Below are 23,147 nucleotides of genomic sequence, written 5' to 3' on the forward strand. Positions count from 1 at the left end.
CTGGCAGTGGAATCCATTCCCTATTCAACAACAGGAACACAGTACTTAAGTTTTGCCTTTGGTTGAAAGACTGAATTTCCAGAAACACAGGATGCAATATTATTAAATGGAATTTCTGCACATTAGCATTATGAAATGGATGTTTGCATTCTAAGGGCAGTATTTACTGATTTCTACAGTCATAGTTTGTGAAATAAAAAAAAGGAAACAGAACTTTGCTTTCATTAATCATAATAGTGGTTTAGCTATTTTCACAACATTAATCTTGCTGTTAACTGTTCTCTTTACATTGTGAGGAGACAGCATGTGACAGGAAAAATCTGTAACATCATTCAACTTCTGATTATATGCCCTTTTTCCTCAAAACCAATTTGCATACCTACAAATATCAGTATTTCCCACTGGAATTGAAGGTGTAAAATATTGTCTCTCAAGCTGAAAATTATTTAGGCAAAGATTTTTCAGTATTTGGGAATTCTGTCTGGGTGATTTCAAAAGCAAAGCCATATGTCGCTTACATGATCTGGCATTTCTCCAGTTGGATAGAACTTGAGTGGAAAAGTAGAGGAAAAAAAAAAGTAAAACCTAATGCTAATTAGATGATAATAAATACAGGTGCTATACTGTGTGGTGTAATTCATCTTCATAGCAAGCTGTGGGAGAGTCAGAGCCAGCAGATTCTGAGGGATACTGTTTAGTGCATATATTTTCCAAACACATGCTAAAATCCAAGTTAAGGTAAAATTTTAAAGGGTTGTGTAACACTGAATACTTTTCAAGATTACAGAGGTGCAATATTGCATAGGCATGGAAAATAAATTGTATGCTTTTTTTTTGGTTGGGTTTTGTCTGGAAGCTTCTCACTGTAAATGCGATTAGTATGGTACTAGGATAAAAACAGTGATTTGATAATAATTTGGGGATCCTGACCTGGGCTTCCAAATGCCCCCATCCCCCCAGATTTCCCCAAAATTTCCTTACCCATTCCAGGCAGCAAGTTGTCTCCCCAAGAAGATACCTTCCCTCTCCAGCCAAAGCCTTATTCCTGGCCTTATGTGGTTTGCCAAGACTAAGTTAGTTGGGACTAACCTGCCAACCGTCCTGTATAACTTGCTGTGGAGGGAAAGCTGCTATACCTCTGCCCACTATCTTGTCCACCCCCACCTCCCCTGTGTATAGGAGTTCTGGCTAAATGCAATCCCTGGTCTCCTTCTCTTTCATGTGTCAGAGACCGTCACAGAGGTTCTTTGCTTTTAAAATTTCTGAAGAGGAAAATGGATTCAGATGGTGTAGATTTGGCTCATCTGCAGCTCTTTCAGTACTCACATAGATCAAGCCTTTACAGTTACTGAGGGGACTGTAGCTTGTCAGTGTTGAGTGTGCAGCATGTAACACACATTATATGCTTGAGAGCGAAGGCACAAAGAAGGGTGGAATCTGTGCTGTGTAAATATATGGTTAAAAATATGATTACAACCTGGCCTTACATTTTTGGTTACTATGTCTTCAATGTGAAAGCTCACTGAGACGTGCTTGTTTCTCAAATAATAGGAGAAGACACAGTCATGCTCAAGCCTCCAGGAATTTACCACAGTAATATATTGTGTGGTTTTCTAAGAGAAATTAAAACACAAAGAAAAACCCTTTACATGAAAATTTGATTGAGCAATTAAAAATGTGTAAATAATTGAAATGCAGGCACTGTAAAAGCTTTCTATTGCTCTCATTAAGAAAAAAAATCTTTAACACATAGGATTCAAACATTATTCTGGGGCAGAAAATAGCTGATATTTACAGTATAGATTACTCAATTTTCTTTTGCCTGATGAACAGGGCTCCCAAAGCTATTGTGGTTGTGCCGTTTGTATAAGACACGTGGCTGCTGTGATTTGCTTTTCTTGGTGCCCCATCCCCCATCAGCAGAACCCTTTGAGCTCCAAACACAGATGTTACTCTGTGCTCTTTGTGTGCATGTGTGTGTATGAGCATGTGTGTGTAAGGGCACAAAAACATGGCTAATATGCTGGAAAACCAAAACTGGAGTGCAAGACTCGGCTTGTGACTTTCCTTATTAGAGTAAGACGTTAGTGTGGACTAAGTATAAGACTACTGTGTATGAACGAGTAGTGGTTTAAAAGCAGCCACGCTTAAATCAGCAATTTAATGTAAGCAGGAATGGCAGTTTCATTAAATAATGCTATGATCTCTCAACCATATTCTTAACTAGTAATCTCCCCATAGCAAAATACATAGCTAATCAACCTCCTAGCCTGTCAGTAAACTTGCAGGGGAATTAAATCCTGGAGGAAGGAACCCATAGCCCTGGAGGAAGGCTGAGTGCATGTTTCACTGTCGTCTTTTCAGCTCATCTCAGTGGTCCCACTGCTAGAATGTGCTCTGTTGTCATGGCAACCCCATCTCCTGCTTCCTACAGGAAAGATTAGCTCGTACTGTGCACTGGAGAGAATTTAGGGGAAGTCAAGCTAATCCCTGGGTGCACTGCAAGAGAAAGGTTGGACCTCGCCTGAGGGATGCTGTATCTGCAATGATAGAATTGGCCTGCCACAGACACTGGTATTTAAGTTGAAGAGCAGAATTCACAGTAAGTGTCAGATCCTCCAGAGAGGAATATTAAATGAGGTTTTCTAAGTCCTGGTGAAGACTGTCCCATGCCAACAGTGGAATGACAGCAGGAGGCTGTGTGTGGAATACCAATATGTTTCACCTGTTCAGGTGGTATTTCAAATATAGGTTCAAAGCCTCAGTTCCCTGGAAACTAGGTGATAAAATTTTAAAACATCATTGTGAGATGCGCACCTAGAAACCTGAAGTGTGTCTCACTTGGTGCATAAAGCTGAACAAGTGATGATGAGCATGGCTTACAAATTGTATATGCACTGTGTGGTGTGCTTAGGAATTCCTGAGTGCTGCAAAATAAGCGGGAAAGCATGAGGAAACCGGTCTGTGTGTGCTGTGCAAACTCAGCTGCAAACTCAACTTTTCATGCTGAACTATGAAAGTAAGCATGAAAATTTACAATTCCTGGTTAATTTTTTTTTTCATCATATAAAAACCCAACAGAGAAAACATGAGCTTTTTAAAGGTATAGTCACGATATGAGTTTTTCTTTGAGGAAAAAACTCATTTTAATGTAGCTGAATTAAGGTAGTGTGTGACATGATGCAGCATGTGAAGTGTTTGTTTTCTTGCTGGTAGAGTTGGACAGAGGATATTCTAGCTATTCCATTTCTGGTTATTTCAATATTCTACCTTTCTTTGATATGATCCTGCATTTCACTTAAAGAGATGCTCAAGACTCCCAGCTTTAAACTAGACTGTTTGCAGTAAGATTTTAACTGTCTGCTTTTTGTTACTGTCAGCTTTTCTTAAACTTATTTTTCTAGCAGAGTTTATATGTTCAGCCTATGTATTTTTGCATTTTTCGTATGCATGCTTTTTCTGTTTTTGGTAAAAAAAAAATAACTTTATAATTATTTCATTATTGTTTACTATATAGCAGTGTTCTCTAACTTAATTCTGTTATGCATATATGTGTTTTACATGTATAAAATGTATGCATGCTTGTGTGTTTCTGCACTGCATATGTGCATATACAAATACAGACAATATATGCATATACGTTTGCAGTCTTTGTTTTGATGAGGCCCGTTAGTGATTCATGATAATATAACACCAAGGATGTTAAAGACCTGTTTTCAACTTGCAGGATAGGTATTTTTCTCCTTTCTGAAATACTTATTATTGAAAAATCCTAATAAACACAGTCAATCTGCTTAAAGAAACAGCATATGTTTTATTTCTTTGTGTGTCTCTAGAGTTAAAAGGGGAAGCATCTTCACTGATAATGATGAAAGAACACTGTGTTGCCTTTCTAGAGATCTGGGTCTATGGAATGTGTAGTGAAGGGACAGTTGTTTTTTTTCTCCTCCCTTCCAGGACAGCTCAGAAAGAGTCACTCATAAGCTCCAGATTGGTTAGTGTAAGAGCAGTCTTCCCTTAAAACTTCCTTTTTTGGGCTGGTTTACCAAATAGTAAGAGCATTCATAATCAAAGACACTGTCTGTCTCCTTTGTAGTTAAAAAACTCAGTAGCCAGTGTATGTCTATTATGGAAGACTGTAGAAACAAAGGCTTTGGAAGCTTAAAGCCATTATTTAGGCTGGCCCTTGAATCTGTGGTAGACATATGGATGACAGGGATTCCACAGAAGTGCCAAGCAAAGTGAGGATCAGGGTAAGAGAAAATTCATCAAATAAATGCTTTTAATTAGAAAGAGCACTATGAAATTATTGCTGGATACCTGTCAAATTAAATTACTGATTCAAAAGTCCCTTCTGTGATAAAAATCGACTAAGAAAGATTTGGCAGAGGTTTTATTGTATATTTTCACCACCTCTGTGAGGATGTAGTTTTACATTTTAACACAGCTGTTTACAGCTTTTAAAATAATTGAGATTGTTAAATGCGCAAATTTTCTACCTTGCGCGTCCTTTTATTAAATTAATTAACCGATAAATTGGATTTTTTTTATCTCAAGGCCATGATTTTTTTTCCATTTATTTTTCTCCAGCATTTAATTTGTGTTAAATGGAATAATGCTGGCTGCTGAAACATTATGTCAACTTATTTTTTCTTCTACAAAGTGTGTGATTTTAGGAAACTGGTCCAAATATTATTAGGACTGAGTTTTCACAAAGGCACTTGAATTCTTTATCTACACATGTAGACAAGTTTAAGCACCAACTGTAAACAGGAATAACTGCCTGTGAGGAAGTGCAGTGGCGTTCCAAGCATGCATCCAAACCCATAACCTGTCTGCATTCCCTCTCCAGGGAAAGGGTGTGGACACTCCATGTAGTAGTGGCACTGTGTTGCACACAGGCAGGTACAATTGGCAGAGACTGCCCACACTCAGGAGTGCAGACCACCAAACTTGAGGAAATTCCTGTATAAACTCTGTGTCGGTTAAATAAACTGGAAGTCCTTGAGTTACCAGAAACTAAAAAGCAGAGATGACTCTGCTTGGTGTATACAAAGAAGTCAGAGTTCCTGAACTCTTAAAAATAATAGAAATAGCAGATTCTGCCAGGGCTTCTGTTCAGCACTCTCCTGTTCTGAGAGCTGTTGGCTTCCCCACAGCAGGGGGTGAGTTTCTACACAGGCTTTTCTCTTCATTCCTTTTCTGGCCAGCATTCCAACTCCCAACAGGTATTACGCTCCTCCAGAACTGCCTTCTTCCTGTGTCCCTGTGTTAAGGGTGTCTGCTGATTAGATGTTGAGCTGGCTAACATAATGCTCTCTGATGTGTCTTTTCCATGCATAAAAATAGGATAATTTATTGTATATACTTATTCACCAAATCAAGGTTTTGAATTATGACACCAATCAGAAAAATATTGTCAATAGTGTGTCGTTCTCTTACCTTGAAACATTTCTCATGATTGCAAAAACAGCCCCTAAAACTTGTACAACACAACTTGGAGACTGCCTACAGTCTCCATTTGGAATTCATGGCTAGCAATTTGTCCCTCTTTCATTCACATTCTCATTCAGGGAAAAATAGGTAAGATGTTCAACACTTTCCAGATGGTACACTGTACCTGTTACACTGCACCTCACAGAACCTTGGCTGTCTTTTAGCATCCTCAAATAGAAAGTCACAAACTCTACTCTGTCCCAGCAGGGATCTTGCTGATGATATTCTCATTAAATCAATAACAGAAATCATACTTTTATGCTATATGTAAACTTTACACACAATGTGTGTATCTCTCCATATCAGAGATTTATCCTGCACATTATAGTAAGAAAAGAGTAATAGTGATGGTATTTTTTCTTGGTTGCAAGGCATCTTGTTTTCTGAGGCACCTCTGCCTCTTTATTTCCTTTAAAATGTACATATATATATGTATATGTGTATATATATATATATATAATGTTTCCAAAGAGACTACAAATGGTCAATTTGATGGTAGCAGAAGTGGACCTCAAGTGTATCTTCAGTTGAAACAGGAAGTTTAAATCTATTGAAATTTTTTATGTCTTTACCCATGAGCTCAAATATTTTGATTAATGTTTTTATTTTAGACAAATCTGCAAGGTTTTAAAATATCTTTGAGTTGACATTTTTCCCTAATTTGAAAGAGTGATAGCCATCTGCATGGGAATATTTTGATTATTTTAAACCTCCTTTATCTTCCTCCGCTCCTAAAAATAAAACTCTGAAACCACTAATTGTATGTAAATTGCATGAATTTAATGGAATAAATTATTTCCCAGGCTGCACATGCTGACTTTTGTTGTCTCTAGTGAGATTAAGTTCATATGCATCCAAAGGTAGATTTCAACCCTGTGTATGATGTTCTTCCGGCCAGCTCTGTAGCAGTTAATTAAAATGTGCTTTCTTAGTGCTGTGCTGCTGGCTTTGTGGCTTACTGTGTAATAAGTTCTTTATATTAGCTGAGGAGCTAAGCAAAACAACAATGTTCATTTTTAACAGGGCCAAACACAAAGGCCGGACACAAACCAAGATTTCCTGGGCAAGTTCTGTGTTTCTAGCGGTAGTTGAGATACTGTGTGCTGTCTGGCTGGCAGCTCTAATATTGAAAGGAGTGAATGAGTGCAGTTGTTCTTGTTGCAGCTCCATTTTTCTAGTTTTGTGTGCTGTCAGCCATAGCAATCGGAGTATTTTTGGTCTTCTCCAGAGGTTGTTTGTGAGGTCATGACAGCAGGTGGCTATAAGGAGGATGAGACATGCACATACATCCTCCAGGACAATGCTGTGTTTTTTTCTAGATTCCAAATATCAGGATATCAAATGTTAATAATACCAATAATATCAAAATTGCAATTGCAGTAGAGTTATACAAAGGGAATCCGGGGTTTCTGTTGTTTTGTTGCCAGAAGAGTCCACCGGAAGTTTTACAGGGGATAGGAGAATGAATGTGAGCTCAAGATATGAGTGATCAATCTTTTCACATGTAGTGCATTTTATTTTATCATTGCGAATTCATTCTTGACAATAGATTAGTTATTGTATCCGGGTGTGGACCCCTTTAATGGTCTGTCTTTAGGTGAATAATTGGTCATTTTGAATTTGTCATTTCGAATTTGTCATTTCTCTAGTTGTTGTGATTGAAATTTTCTGAAACATGCTGAGGAGAAGTCAAGTGCTGTATATGTGGGTTAATGGCAGCAGCAGCAGCATTTCTGATTGCATCTGTGATTCGCGATTCTGTTCAGCCAGCAGTAAACCAAATGGGATCTGATAAAAACCGTGTTTTGGATATTCAAGTCCAAGAGCAAAAGTGCTGTGATGTTCACTAATATCCTTCCATTCTTCTCTTTGCTACTACATAAACTACTGAAGATTGCTGTCAATGGCTCCTATTGTGGTTACCACGTGATGCATTAACAGTTACCAGTTCTTTTACTGTCTGCAAATGCACTGTCAGCATATGTCCACTTCTGATGCAAAAGCTCAGCCTCTGCTCCCTGTATTTTATCTTAATTTCCTGCATCACAAGCTGTGGTGTTGAGTTTGGCAGGGACTCCCGGTGTGGGAATCTGCAGAAACTGCAGATTTCAAAGCTGAAGTTAAAAAGAAGTGTTTTTTGGGAAAACAACGGCTTGAGAATTGGCTGATGACATCTGTGTAAAAGGGGCTCCACATCAATGATTTCTGGTGATTTTCACCACATTATTTGACTGATTTTACCTTTTGTTGAAAATATTTCAAAATAGAGCTATCCCAGGTGTTCTTCAACAGAAGAAGATAATGCTGAAATTATATCAGTTCTGAGAAAATGTTCATCTTCAAAGGCTTCTTGAGTGAGCTTAAAAGATTTTGGACCAAAATGTCAAAGGCTTCCTAGAGTATTTTTCCTAGGGTAACACTGGGAGGCAAGATCAGGAACTTGAAAATCTGTATTTATCTGTTTGCGTAAAGGGGAATGCCAAGAATATCTTTGAGGCATTGCAGACTTTTCTAAAGAAGATGATAACCTTAGACTGCCTTCTAAATGGGTAATAAAGAAAGGGTTTTTCTTTTAGAAAGACTGTGCTTTGGTTCATCCAAAATGTTTTTATTCATGTGTTGGACTCAAAGATGGTAACCATTTCTTCGCTTAGACAGCTGAAATTTCTTTGGGTGCCTAACTGACATATATAGCTTGAGCAATCCGTTTGTGTCAATATTTTTCTGTATTCTGAAGCCTGTCACACTCACTTAAGCAGGGGTAGTAAAACCATGCTTTCCACAGATTGTTTTATAATTTTTGGAGCAATTTAACAACTAGCTTTGAAGTTTCTGTTGATTCCTACATGCAGAATAAGGAATAGTCTCAGAATATGTCATACCTGGAGCACCAGGTGCCATCAGCAACAAATTTTCCCAATCAAATTTGTGTTTGAAGTGCAATTAATAGATTTCATTGCAGTGTGTTTACCATTGACAGCTCCCCTTTGGTTGTTTTTTTGTTGTTGTTGTATTGGTTGCATTATTTCTTCCGATGACAGTAATTTGCAACTGCAGAAAAGGAAAAACCTGCTGGTGTTCTGTGAAAGAGAGCACACTAGGCATTTCATGCTGTTGAGTGTTGGTCTTATTGTTTGCTTTTACATTGGATGTGAAAGATGACAGCACAGCAAGCTTGTAATAGTTATTAGAAATAACATTCTATTCATGATCAGGATTGAAATAGTGTGTTTCATCATGTGTAACTTTTCTGCTTGATCCAATGGTAAAAACTTTCCACCCAGAAGAAATGTTAACCTATTCTCAAAGCCATCTTCAAAACCATATTCTGCTTCAAAAAATTTTAACCTAAGCTTCTGGAAAACACGGTTTGCTTAGAACTGCTTTGTAATTATTATTTAGGAAGCAAGGTGATCAGTTTATGAAGGTGATCTTAAGAATTGCAAAGTAATGATTTGGGATTTGAAAGAACCTCCTGGGATTCTGCTGTTTTTATGGACATTTACAGTTTATTGAAGCAGGAGAAAGATTATTAGCAAGTGTTTTTCTGTCTTGTCAGGTTTTTTTCTTTTTTTTGCAAGCACTATATTTTCTAAGTTTTTTGGAAGCTTGGGAAAAGGTTTACTGTACAGCTGTTTGTCACAGATCTGTTTCTGTTTCTAATGTGCATTTCAATTAGATTAAAGTGGCTATACAATGATGATCCTTTCAAAATACAAAGCCTATCATGGGCCAAATAATCTTATTTACAGATTGTAAAGGGAAAACAAATTATATACCTGATTTTGCAATAACATTGTCTTTACCTCTATATTTAGAATAACACCAAGCATTTCTGTGAGTGCTCTGTGCTGGGCTTCCCCTTCCTCCCCAAGCTATCTTTGCAACAGAGAACATCATTTGTGGACAGAACGCAGATTTAAAACACTTGGTTTACTAGGAGCAGCCTGATGGTTTCCTCATAGAGATCTGTTGAGCCAGCTCAACAAATGGTCAATTTTTTACAATTTCATGCTACTCTTCATTCTCAAGTCAGTCCCATATGATAAGGAGGCCAAGTAGGCATTACAGTTGGACACTTTGGTAAGGTTTTATTCTTTCCCTTTCTAGTTTTCTGATCGTTAACAACAATCTGTACATAATTAGTAGGTGGAATTTTAGTGAGAATAGGATTGATTCACTGTGATTAACATTTAAATTTTCATTGGTAATGGTACTTTATCAATAGTGTAAAGCACAGTAAAAGCACATGCAGCAATGACTCTGTGTGTGGACCGTCTCATTGCTGATTTCAGCTGGGCTACCAGAAACCCTTAAGTAAATTAAAATAATGGACCAGTTATTTTATTTCTTAAGAAATCTCTCCAGGCTGCAAAGAACTGCAGAACAGTTCATGTATTCTCTCTGAAGGCTGGTATTCTGTTTGCTCTACTTTCTGGCCTTGTTGAGTAATCTGGTTTCAAGACTAGCTCTCAGTGATGTTTCAGCAAGGGCAAAGTGACTGCCTTTGATGAAAAGAAAATTGTTGAAAGTTCCTACATTAATATTAAGTTCAAGAACCTGTAGTGTTTCTGTTGGCATTAGCTTCTCAGAAGGGAACTGTAAAATTATAGTCTTCATGCAAAAATTTTCAAGCTCAAATAGTTTTCAAGTTTTAATCTTCCATTTACACTCTTGTTCATTGCACCCTCTCATACTTGCTCTGTTTCCCACCCAAGTACAGCCCACTGCACTGCAGTGGGAGGGAAAGTTTGAAACAGGGGAGGCATTGCTTAGTTGGATGGCTTGGCAGTGAAAATTTCAAGTCCGCAGCTCTAGTGAGGAATAGCAGTAGATATGCCAGAACTATCTATCAGATCCTTTGGATTTTAAGAAGTTTCTGGGCACTGAATCGTATTTACTTGGTTTGCCAGGGATACTGTGACAACAGACCATCTAACAGAATCATTCTTTTTTTGTCTTCAGATACCCCTTACTCTAGTTCATTTTTAGCCAATGTGTGACCAAATGCTCAGCTATATTTTGGGAATTGTAAAAAAAATTACTGACTTTGATAAAAGAACATGGTTGAGGTTTTTTTTTCCCCTGAAAATAATTTCTGAAAAGGAAAGAGAATGTTTGAACTTTGCCAGTCAGATTGGAAGTCAACATGTCTATCTGTAGGATTATAAGGCAGTTGGGATTTAAAAGTGGTGACTTTAGGAAAGGCAGAAGAGACATTCCTGTAGTATTAATACCTTATAGAAAGTCTGCTGTGTTCTGTGGTACCCAATTGGTGTAAAATTCCTCAATCATGGATGTTTGTAGATAGAGTGTGCAAATCTGCCATTTTTCAGCCCAAGTTATATTACGTGTTTCAGGATTCTGCTGAGTTGGGCCATTTTTCAGTAGAAAAAAGCATTAACTGTTGTAAACTTCCAAGCAGATTTTAATGCCTTGGGTATGATAATGTCTATACATCTCTCTTGGCAGTTTTGGCATTCACTGCATTAGAGAAATTTTTCAGACTGATCAAAGGGACTTCAATTATCAGCATTGCTTATTTTTCTGCCTTGTAATTATAGTCAACATGCTAGAGACTCCCAATATGCGTGTGCCCTTTACCTCAATGGCAATACTTTTGTGTTCAGGTAAAGGTTTCTTAGCATTGCTGAATCTTTAGCATTCTTTTTCTGGTGTTTGGGCTGGCATTGTACATGCTGAATATTTTTAACTTACTGTGAAAAATATAATAGGAAAGCATAATGGATAGAACATTCAAAAATGGTTGCTCGCCAGATGGAGGAAGGCCAAGTTTGTTATCAAGTGGTGGCCTATGTGACCAGAATAGTGTTTTCCCTCAAGCAGTGAGCAGACCACTTGCTGTAGTTACCCACGGCATGCTCAAAGCAGGAAACAGTAATGTACATGCTGCCATGGACATTCATAAGCATTTTTAAGTGGCAGAATAAAAAGCAAACTGAATTGAAAAGGGACACGTAATTTATATGCCTCGAACATGCTTATTGTCCAAGTTTTTAATAGCAGCTTTCCAAGCTCTGTAATTCCTTGAATTTCTAAATTTACAGTTTATCTGTAGCAGAATCCTATACTTGACTCACAGGGACTCTGTCTCAGCAAAACATTAATTGCATTACATTCACTAAATGGGGAAACAGCAACCCTTATGGAGTCTGACAATTGGATATTTACTGTTCTGACTTCTCAGATTCACTAACATCTAGTTTCCTAATGTATTGAGGAAGTTTCAGTTAACTGTTGATAATGCTAGAACTACATAGAAATACAAAGGCTGTAAGTTCCTACTTCCTATTCTACATACTTATCTTCTAGTTCTTCCCAGTTATATGTTTATTACCTATTTTTAAACTGAATTTCAGTATGTGAATATTAGAGGCACTTATTTTACTCTCTGCTGAGGTAGGAAATTTTCCTGAAAGCCTATATGGTAAAGTGAGTGGAGATAACTGATTGGAAAGGATGCGACAGAATTGTTCCAAAGTGAAAAACAATTTTTTTGCTAAAAATCAATTAATTTTACCATCATTATAAAATGAAAACTAGAAAAAAAATAAAAACTGTAGGAAATGTTTTCACTTCTAGTTTTGAAGAATTTTTGTGTCCTAGCTTTTAGTATGCAGTTATGAGTAACACTAAAATTGCTTTAAAGTAAGTAATAAAAGTCTTTAAATCATACTTTTCTGTGTAAAAAAAAAAAATCAATAAAATTATATTGTAAGTTTGAAATCCTAACTGTAGAGCAGTTGATGAAGAGTCTAATGAATCTGAACTATTTGTAGAAATATTGTTACTGAGAGTTATGCTGTCAACTCAGTTGAACTATCTTTATTATTAGAGAGGTGACCAAAATGTTGGGCTGACAGGGCATTTTGATTTAAGTTGCTCTTTGCTTTATGCATCTAAATAGCAGCTGGTATCTACTGAGATTATGTATACATTACAAATATAAAATAAGGAATGCTTGGAAGACTTCTTCAGAATGGTTCTAAAATAAAACTTAAAATACAATATCAGCATCTGTTGAACTTCAACAGAACTCTTCCTTTTCATACACTTGGGCATGTATAGGTAAATTTTCCCAATTCTCTCTCTCTTTTTTTTTCAATTTTTCCTTATTTCTACTCCACTGTAGTGATCTAGTGACAGGTAAAATATTAACAGACATATGAATTTTTCATATTTCAAGAGGAAACTTCTGTTCAGTACTCTGCTAGGAATGTAGCATTCAGGCAAATCCAGCAATTTGTACTGTAAAGTTTGGGGCCCCAAGTCAGAGTATGGTTTAAACGTTGCTAAGGACATATGCACCTCAAAGCAGCCATTTCTATTTGTTCTTATGGCCTCTTCCCCCTTTCTCTCCCAGTTTTACTGATGGAGGGAGTATAACAAGCCTTTCCATAGCCTTGCTGCCCTTATGGAAGAGTAGGCAGCAATTTGCTGAGGGGATGCAAAGCTGTCAAGCTATTACTTATCTTGCTTGTGCTCAGGGCTTCACTTTTCTAGAAAGAAATACAGACTGATATCACTGAGTGAACAACACACTGAAACTGGTGGGCTGCATTTTAGACTTTACAGGGCTTTACTAAAAATTCCAGACTTTGGGGCATCCAATCTGCAGAGAATTTCTTCTGATGATTCCAATTTGATCTTCCCTCTCTTTTGTCTTCTGGCAGATCCTGATGAAGTAAAATTAGATATTGCACATATGCACTAGGTCCCAATAGCAGATAAATTTAACAGTAAGTTTCCTTTCAGCCCCATTTGGGTTGAAGTTTAGGCACAAACACGGACTTCCATACTACTCTGTCTGTTGCTGGCACAGCACTGGAGTCTTCTTGCTGCTAGGAATGGCAGCAGCTGCTGCTACCTGCAGCAGCCTTTAGCTGTGGCAGCATAAACCTCTTCCATAATGGGCAAGGAGGAGGAGGGTGTAAGATATCCTAGGTTACATCTTTTTACTTTAAGGAAAAGGCTTCATATTTCTCCTTTTCATAATATATTGCAGACTCAAATGTCTTTGTTGCTGATAAGTTCTGTACATCTTCAGAATTTTAGTGATTCTCAAAAGTAAGAGCTAGTCTGTCCCGAGCCCTATTTCCCTGCCTGTGTTCCAGCCTTCCTCACTTCCTAGCTTCTTATCAATAAACTGCTCTGACATCCAGAGTCCTCTTCAGGATGAGCATAAGGCAATACCTCTAGCATCACTCATATGTTATCAAACTGAGAAGTTTTTCCGGGAGTGCTTGCCCAGAGAGGGAGCTCTAAGCCACATTCTCAGTGCCAGATGATATTTTGCCTGTCAAATATGATCCTATACACAGCATAAAAACTTTTAGAAGAATTGCAGGTTTTCTATATTAACAGTTGCTTGACAGAGCCTTTGTTACAAAATGTGCCCTAAAGGTTTCTCCAGTGTAAGGGATTTTTCTCCCCAGAGACCTTAAGGGTTATGTGTTTTGAAGTGTAAATGCCAAAGAACAAGTACAAACTAGATGCACAGTGATAATAAGATAACTGTGCACCCAGTGAGCTTTCCAATTGATTATTTACATGTGCAGTATCCTCCCAATACACATTCTGCTTCATCTCCTTGCTATCTATATGCAAGGACAGGAGCTCTGCAGGCAAAGTAGTCATGCAAATCACTCATGAAGCTTTATAAATGAGCCCTTCTATAACACTGTGACTGAGAGGGCAGTATTATTTTTCTGATAGTTGCTGATGTCATGGAGTGGCAATTGTTCACTGCTCTGTTATTTGACACTGTAATTGAATAAAATATGGAGCAAGTGCAGTCTCACTGTGAATGTAGGGACTGAGCTCTGTGCACTTCACTGTGTTCTGTCCCCTGCCTACCTCTTCATTCCTGTTCCTTATTTCCTTGCCACCGTACTGACATTTTAGTGGAAACAGAAATAGTGGCAGTAACTTTTTGGCGCAGAGAAGGTTGCTTGGGTTTTACACAGGTTCAAATAAAGACTGAGTTTTTGGAAATCAAAAAATCTTTTGAGTGTTGGTGTGCTACTAGAAACCACATGCTGGTCAAAAAGACCTTGAATTTAGAATTATTAAGGGCTCAGCAATCCATAGGAGGAAGAATTATATATGCTTGGCTTATTTTTTTCCCTGAACATCTCCTAATAGTTACTGCAGGAGACAGGATATTGGACAAAGTGCATTTTTTATCTGACCAACTATGACCATTCTTATGCTTTATGAAATGAAGAATAAAAGAGCATCTGAAATCACCTTTGTACCTCCATTAATTCAACCCCTGTTCTTTATCATAATATGAAAGGGAATGAAGATAATGAATAGACAGAGTTGATTTTGACTGGCTTTTAAGTTATTTATTGAACGTTTTTTCGAAACATGACTTGTGATGTAAATGAAGCATAACCAAATACATAACTGTGACAAATTGGTATTAAATGGTCCTTGTGAAAAGTGCTGTGAGTGAGAAGTGTCTTTGCCTTTCATCAGTTTATTTAGAAAAGTCTCAATAATTATTTTATACTACGGAAATTTCTGTGACTCATCACTGTACACCACCTTTTGCCTGATTCATGGTGTAGCTTTCCCCAAACTGCCTGCTGTTGGATGCCGTTGGTAGAGTGTTTTTTTCAATAGCTCCTATTGGGAAGGTTTGCCTTGGTTTTGTAGATTATGGAAGGAATGTAACTAACTTAGTTTAAAATGGTTACTTGTGTAACATATTATTTACATTAAAGTTGTATTTTAACATATGGAGAATAAAACACGTGAAATATTGAAGCCAAAGTTTAAGGAGGACAGCATAGTTCTGATATGGAGCCTGTCACTCTGGTCTGCACTACTGTCTCTTGCAAGTGATTCTCTTTAAATGAACTAGATTGCTCAGGGTATAAAGTGGTGTTTGGCAAGGTCTGGCCTGATGGTGTCCAGCCCAACAAGATTAAAGCAAACTTCAGCATACAGGGTTTTGGTAGACAATCTTTCAGAGTGGGTGTTATGACAGTCTGCATTTGCACAGCAAGAAGTTTCAGTCTCACTCATCCTACTCAGCTCATTTGCTTCCAATCTCCTTTTAGAAAGAACAGTTACCCATCTTGCTGCTCTCAGAGATGCTCTGTCAACAGGTAGCCCACTCAAAGAGTTCATTTAACCTGAATGCATGCTGCCTTGGAGTCTGCAGGCATCATTGTCTGTTTGGGCTGTGTATGGGGTCCTCTCATATCTCCAATCCTTAGAGCAGAACAAAGTGGCCCCAACAAATGCCTTGTTCATTTGGTGTGATTAATTATTACCAGGAATGGTTTTGACTTGTAGGACACCCTCATATAATCAGACTATTTCAAAAGAGCCACAAGTGGTGTAAGGTTAATTGCCTTTCCCTTGTTTTCTGTCTGCTTCCTAAGTGAGCTCTCTGCCCTTTCAGGGGATCTGAGGTTCCATGTGGCCATATGGTTGCAGGCCTGGGCCCATTACTGCTGTTAGAGCTGAAGCCCAGTGCTTTGGATTACTCACTAGTAAAATGTGTTTCAGGTAGCTGAAATCTCAGCTGTATAAACTGTTAAAGCATACTCTAAATATTAATTGCATTCTCACACTAGAGTTGAGAGAGGGTGAGGATTTATTCAGAGATTTGTCTTTATGTAGAATGGCTTCTTAACTCCTCCCTGACTTAACTCCTCCCTAGCTGCAAGGAATATGAAAAGTCTGGGTGATTTAGAGTATAAAATTGATACCTAAGAGATCCTTTAAAACATCTGGTCATTTTTTCTCTCAAGGAGATAAATGAGAGTATATATATGTACCTTGGTTTGCTATTCACAGTACTTCAATGACACTTAGAGTTCAGATCTTAAATTTGTGCTCTCAGAAAAGTGGTATTTGATAAACTTGTTATTCCAGCCAGCTTTGGTGCTCACTTCAACTTTAAGAAAGCACTTCTATTGAGCACTGCATTGAGCATTTGACATATCTTGTCTGAAGACAGTTCTTTCTGAGTAGAACAACTGGATGTTAACCTGTAACAGAAGAATCTCTAATTCTAGCAATGTATGTTGTTTGCCCATTCATAAACCTGGATATTGTTTGAAAGGAAAATATATTCCTATAAATTAAGACCTAGTTTCGTGCTCTAAATCAGAGTTTCCTTAAAATACCAACTGCCACTGATTTTTGACGGAGATTTAGGCCATGATAATGTGAATGTCTGTGTCAGATAACTGAAGTGAAGGATACAATAGTTCTGAGGATCAAAATTCATATTCAGAGCATCTGTTTGCTTGAGCTTTCTTTGGCGTTGTCTTTTCTTCCACCATTTCCAATTTTCCTTCAAAAGCAGGGAGAAAACTAACACAGTGATGATTGCAATGAGCCTGGAAGGTTCACAGCAGGAATACAGACTTCTCATGTGTTCAAAAACAAAGCTGGTGTCACTTTGTATCTTGCTGGTCTCTGTGGGATCTAAAAGGAGGAGCTGGAAGCTGTAATGCAATGTGATGATTAAGGAACTAACTTTGAAGTAGAAAAGTTACTGCAGTTCTTGTTTTGAGAATTAGAATCATAGAACCATAGAATGGTTTGAGTTGGAGGGGGCCTTAAAGACCATCTAATTCCTGCTCTCCTGTCATGAGCAGGGAGACCTTCCACTAAGCCAGGTTGCCCAAGGCATATCCAACCTGCTCTTGAACCTTTCCAGGAATGGGGCATCCACAACTTCTCAGGGCAACTTGTTTCAGCTCCTCATCACCCTCAGTAAAGAATTTCTTCCGAATATCTAATGTAACCCTGCCTCTCAGTTTAAAGCCATCACCCCTTGTCCTATCAATTACCTTTAACACAGAGTACTTGGACTGAAAGTATCCAAAGGGTGTTGGTCAGAGCAGATGATCAGTGTGGAGCAGTGTGCAAGTGGGAAAAGGAGGTGTAAGAAATACCGGTTCATGAGTGAGAAGTCTCTGCCTAAGCCTGGAGACTGTTCTATGCTTCAGCAAGAAGGTGGCTGCTGTCTGATTCAGCAGTCTGTTCTTGGAGTATTTTTCTGAGAGGTGATGCTCTTTAGTCCCTGGAAGAGGATCTCTGCATAGGTGAGGCAAGCCCCATCCAGCTGTATTTCTGAAGTGAAACACATACATATTTTGCAGTCAGACTTGCCCTTTTCAGTCTTAAGTAACAAAACCAGTTGTAGATGTGTTTCCAGTCTTTCAGCATCCTGGGGTAAGGGCTTGAAAGCTGCACATTTACTAAAGATGTGTCCTGCCCTGAGTGAGCAACAGCATTTGATGAGGGCATCATTTGCAGTCATGGCTGGTGACTGGCAGTGGGGACGAAGAGCTTCCTGCAGGAGGGGAGCTGTGCAGTGAGTCCATGGCTGCTTCCCCATGTGCACTGGGAAGGGGTGGACCTCAGCTCAGCCCAGCAGTCAGGAGGTGTTTGGGCTGTGACTGCCTGTGTCCAAAGGTGAACATGTCTTTCCTCTCCTGGGCCAGACCCTCCTGACTTTTTCCTGAGCAACTCTTGCTTTGAAGTAGCCTTATTCTTGGCAAAAATAGACGACTGCCCAGGGATGAGGAATATACTAAACCTTGTAATCTAGTTACCTTGGTAACATCTGTGAGAAACTATTAGTGCTCCACCACTTTTTGTTTTTCCTTCATCTCTTTTATGGAAATACATATTTCTCTTTACTTGGCAAACTCATGATTTATACCATACCCATGGTAGCCATTTTCCTTAGCATTAACCTAACAAACAACAGTTCCCATTTCTAACAAGCCAGGTTATATGACTGTAAAAACAAATATTTGACTGTATAGTAGAAACTGAGATTTACCATCAAGTAACTAAGTTTTGCTAAGAAAAGACAAAATCTTGTAAATACTTTTTTATTGTTTCAGAGTATTATAATGCTTGATTGCATTTACTCAGCATAGGAATCTTTTCAATGGTCATGTTTTAGAACAAATATAAGATTTTTTTTCTTATGTATTGTAACCTTCTCACATGTGTAAGCTTTAGTTGTCAACCATTTGTCATAAAGGGGAAAAAAAGAAATAAAATAATTATTGCTTATGATTACAAGGTAAAACTAACAGCTGTGCTTGAGAATTGGCTGTTCCTGGATCTAGCTCTAAGCACAGCTCTCATCATTCCCATTTAGCTGTCTGTGTCCCGGTAGTGACTCTGCACTGCATGAGCGGGGACACTTGAGTACCAGCACACAGAAGTTCCCTAGGGATCAGACTTGTGTGGTGCAGAGTAGGCAGTGCCCCCACCTTTTAGGTGGTTCTTTGCATCCTCTGATTACTCACTTGTTTCTCTCTTTGCTCCCAACAGTAGGGAATTTTCTGAGCCCTTCAAAGGGAAGAGCATCCCTCACTCTGTGACCAATTCAGTAATTGATTTAATTAATTTGAAACTAACTATCCCTTGTTAAACTGATAATCAAGAAGCCAATTATCTGTTAACAGTCCTAAATAGAAATCAGCAGTAATCAGTGTTTTCCCTTAAAGAAATCTGGATTTTTTTTCTGATATCTCAGAGCTTTTAAAATGTATTGCAAATATGGCTATTTTCTTTAAAAAAATAACGCCCCCATATTGGAATTTCATTTTCTCTTTTGTAATAGTAAAACTGCATATTTATTTCTGAAACTCTATTTAGAATTTTAACCTTTTTTATTGGTTATGCTCTTTAAGACATAAGTCTCAGGGCATGATAGAAGGTTTATCAAGGATAAATTCTGCTCACTTTATTCACTTGCATAGCTGAAATCCCCAAGCAGCATTGCTCTGTTGCAAGTTTGGTTCGTGTACACATTTAAAAGTATTATTCTAGGAATGTTATGTATTTTATAGTATATACATTTGTATTTGTAAGAAGTCATATAAAAGTGGTTCATACCAAAGCATACCTTTTTTTTCTCCAGCCATTAATTATAAAGCATTTTATAGAACAACAAAAATGTTCCTTAAATAAAACCATTTAAATTATGATTCCTATTATGGATTTTTGTGAAACTAGATTTTTTACAGGTTTAAAAAACAAAGAAATTTTAAAAAATATGTTCATAATATATGCCCAGTCCTGTATACTTTGTGACATAAAAGTTTTGGATGACTACAGCAAGCAAGGCACTGATGTATCATGTCTTGTCTATGACTTTCTAAGTATTTAATTGAATTAGATCACTCCCCTTTATACAGTATTTTATTCCCTTTTAAAAATCTGATCTGAGTGCAGTGAATAGTTGTTTTTTACTCTAATAATGATAGTGAGTCAACAGTTTGATTATTCATGTAGTTTGAGTATTTCTGAGCTCATCCGTTAAAGAACGTGTCCTGATTTTTTTTTTTTTTAAGTACCACATGTGTATAAATGTGTTTACTTCCTTTCCGTGGAAGTTGTTTAGAAGGGCCCAAAGCAGATGGTATATTAAGGTGCTAAAATATTAAGGTCCATCTCATCCTGCATCTCCAGTTTCAATCTGAACACATTCCTGACTACTAACTCCCCAGTTTTGTTTCCAACTTCACTGTCTGCAATAAGCATAGGCCTGTAGAGCCCTAGGCAGGTGTAGCACCATTAGCAAAACCATGTAAGTTGCTAAAAACCAGGTGCTTTGAAGAACAAGAAGTAAGCAAATTGAGTGCCTAATTCTGCTGCCTTTTAACCCACTGAAGGATGAATTGTTTTCCTACATAGAGTGTTGGTGAAAAGAGTGCTTAGATGTAAAGGGTAGTAGCACAGGTAGCAAATTCGAATGCTGACAACAGGATACACAAACCCATAAGTATGTGAAGACACATACTAATCATACAATTCATCTGTAAAATCTTGGGGGTAACAACAACACATCCAGAATTTTTGGATGTAGCTTTCAGATTTATAATCTAATCCACTATTGATCAGTATTTTTACATCTATTATAACACACAATGAATTAACTAAGTGAATGGGCATGTGAACAAAATGAAGAGAGGATCTTTGTTTCTGGAGTCCACTCTTCCTGCATATCTTTACTGCCAGCAGTGAATACATCAGATGTGTTTAAGTTTTGGCTGTGCAAGAGGACGTTTATGGATGCAACGTGCTGTTCTGCACACTTAAAACCTGAGAACTAGATTCTCTCTGAGTACCATGTGCACCTCTGTTGATTTTGGAAATGTGCAATACTACAGTAATGAGCATGGTATAAGAATCTGAAATAAGAAATAGACATATGGACAGACAGATTGATTAAGGCAGATTTTGTCACTTTATGCCTAAAAATCGTTTGTGATACTTATCTTTTTTGTACACAGTGATACTAAGGTGTCAGCCCAGATAATTTCCCTTAACTTAGTAATATTTCATGGATTTACTTAAAGCTTTTACTTGCAAATGTGGAGAAGTGTGTGTGCACATTTTGCAAAAATGTACTGGTGTTAGTAAATATAAACCACTTTCATTCTATTTTGAAAAAAATTGTGAAGATATAAATTATGTTTGAACTGGACAGAGATGATTATGTGGCATGTGACTGAAAATATATATTTTTTAATAGATGATTCAGCCGCAGAGAGTTTTAATGGCAATGAGACCGTGGGACACAGTTCCAATGCTTCAGGGGGAACACACTGCAGGGAGATGGCAGAAACCAACAGTAATGGCAAAACAAATCTGGAGCAGGATGAGCAGCCTCTGAACCTGAGTGACAGTCCCCTCTCTGCTCAGCTGACTTCAGAATACAGACTAGATGATCACAGCAGTAATGGAAAGAACAAATACAAGACTCTCCTAATTTCTGACCTCAAGATGGAACGGGAGGCAAGAGAAAATGGAAGCAAGGTAAGATGCTTCCACATGCTCCAGATATGAAGTGTGTAGTTTAGAAAAGGAAAAGATTTGTGAGGCCAAACTAAAGGTTATTCCCACGTAAGCACTTAATGTTTGTTGGATCATTACTTAAATGCTATATATAGGTATGTATGCTCTGTTACACGTATATTATGCATATATACATTAAGTGTACATGGATGTACATGGGTGAATAAATATGTATAGGCATGTATATTGTGCTGACACACAGACAAAAAATGGTGCAGTTCTCCATCAGACATGAATTTTATCAATTCATTTATCGAGAAGTGTCTACTTACCCATTTGAAATATATATATATATAAATATGTATATAATGTGATACATATATATATATGTATAAATACTGAGATACATATATGTATGTATATTTATAGATGGCCATCTCATCACATGTATTATGTATCTGTAGAATTGTCATGGTTTAGCCCCAGCCAGCAACTAAGTACCTTGCAGCTGCTCACTCACTCCCCTCCCCACTCTGCTGGGGTGGCAGGGAGAATTGAAAAAAGGTAAAACCTATGGGCTGAGATAAGAACAGTGCAATAATTGAAATAAAATAAAGTATAATGCTACTACTAATAATTGTAATGAAAAAGAAGATAACAAAATGAGAAAGAGGAATAAAATCCAAGAAACACAAGTGACGAACAAAGCAATCATTCACCACCCACTGACCGATGCCCACAGCCAGTGTCTGAGCAGCAATTGGTGGCTTCTGGCCAACTCCCCCCAGTTTATACACTGGGCCTGGTGCTCTATGGTATGGAATAACCCTTAGGCCAGTCTGGGTCAGCTGTCCTGGTCATGCTCCCTCTCGGCTTCTTGTGCACCTGCTCCCTGGCAGAGCCTGGGAAACTGAAAAGTCCTTGACTTAGGGTAAGCACTGCTTAGTATCAACTAAAACATCAGTGTGTTATCAGTATTATTCTCATATTTAATCCAAAACATAGCATTGTACCAGCTACTAGGAAGAAAATGAACTCATTCTGAGCCAAAACCAGGACAAGAGTGAATCCATATGAATGTTAAGCGTTTATACCCAAGAAAATTACTACACGTGAATTATTAACATCTGAAAGGAGCTGACTTTTCCTTTATTATTTTGTTATGCAGGCACCTAACCTGAATTAAAACTGACAAGTTTGCTTTAAGAAGCTGGAATTTCCTGAGGGCTTTTCTCTCTAGTTTCTATTATGTGGGTAAGGGGAAGCAAGGGTGGTTATTTTGTAGATAAAGACAGATCCTATAGATTAGGTTCATTAGCTTTCTAGGAAGGTGTTTGTCATGAGGACCTACTGTAAGGGAGGGTGAAGAAATGGCCTGTGTCATAGAATTCAGCCACTGATCTTACTGGTGACAAGTTCCTGTTTTTTATCTGATAAACAACTGGCTTACCACTTTTACAGCAGCAATAATAGGATGTTAGTTGTGGATCCAAGTACTATTAATACTAGCCATTAGCTTTCAGTAGCCTGACAACATAGATATACTTTGAATCGGCACATCTTTTCACAGGACTTTGAAAGAGGAGTGTTATGGAAAATCACTTTTTCTAGGCATACCTAGAAAGGGATTGTACGTGACTGATGTCTAGAGAACATTTGTTTATGCTAAAGTTTTACCCTCTGTCTTCATTGCCTGTGGAGTAAAAATAAAAACTTGAAATGTGTTTGTTACTTAAGTGTCTGAGTTTTGGTGGGTAGAAGAAAGGGAGACTAAATGGGAGATCGTTAATCTTTCTTGTGGCCATTCCAATTTAGCAAATCATGTATCCCAAACC

The 23,147-nt window shown here is 37.8% G+C and overlaps 1 protein-coding gene across 6 annotated transcripts in view; it reads left to right on the forward strand.

Annotated features, from left to right (window-relative positions):
- The window catches only part of NOL4 (nucleolar protein 4), a 189,044-nt gene that overhangs the window by 87,564 nt on the left and 78,333 nt on the right, over positions 1-23,147 (forward strand). For all 6 annotated transcript variants that reach the window (XM_018080525.3, XM_018080540.3, XM_018080531.3 and 3 more), the window contains one exon: positions 21,050-21,333. In XM_018080525.3, the coding sequence (XP_017936014.1) occupies positions 21,050-21,333 (284 nt within the window). The remainder of the gene's footprint in view (positions 1-21,049; positions 21,334-23,147) is intronic.

Source organism: Manacus vitellinus, unplaced genomic scaffold (assembly GCF_001715985.3).
Source record: "Manacus vitellinus isolate BGI_N305 unplaced genomic scaffold, ASM171598v3 scaffold_1_pilon, whole genome shotgun sequence".
NCBI lineage: Eukaryota > Metazoa > Chordata > Aves > Passeriformes > Pipridae > Manacus > Manacus vitellinus.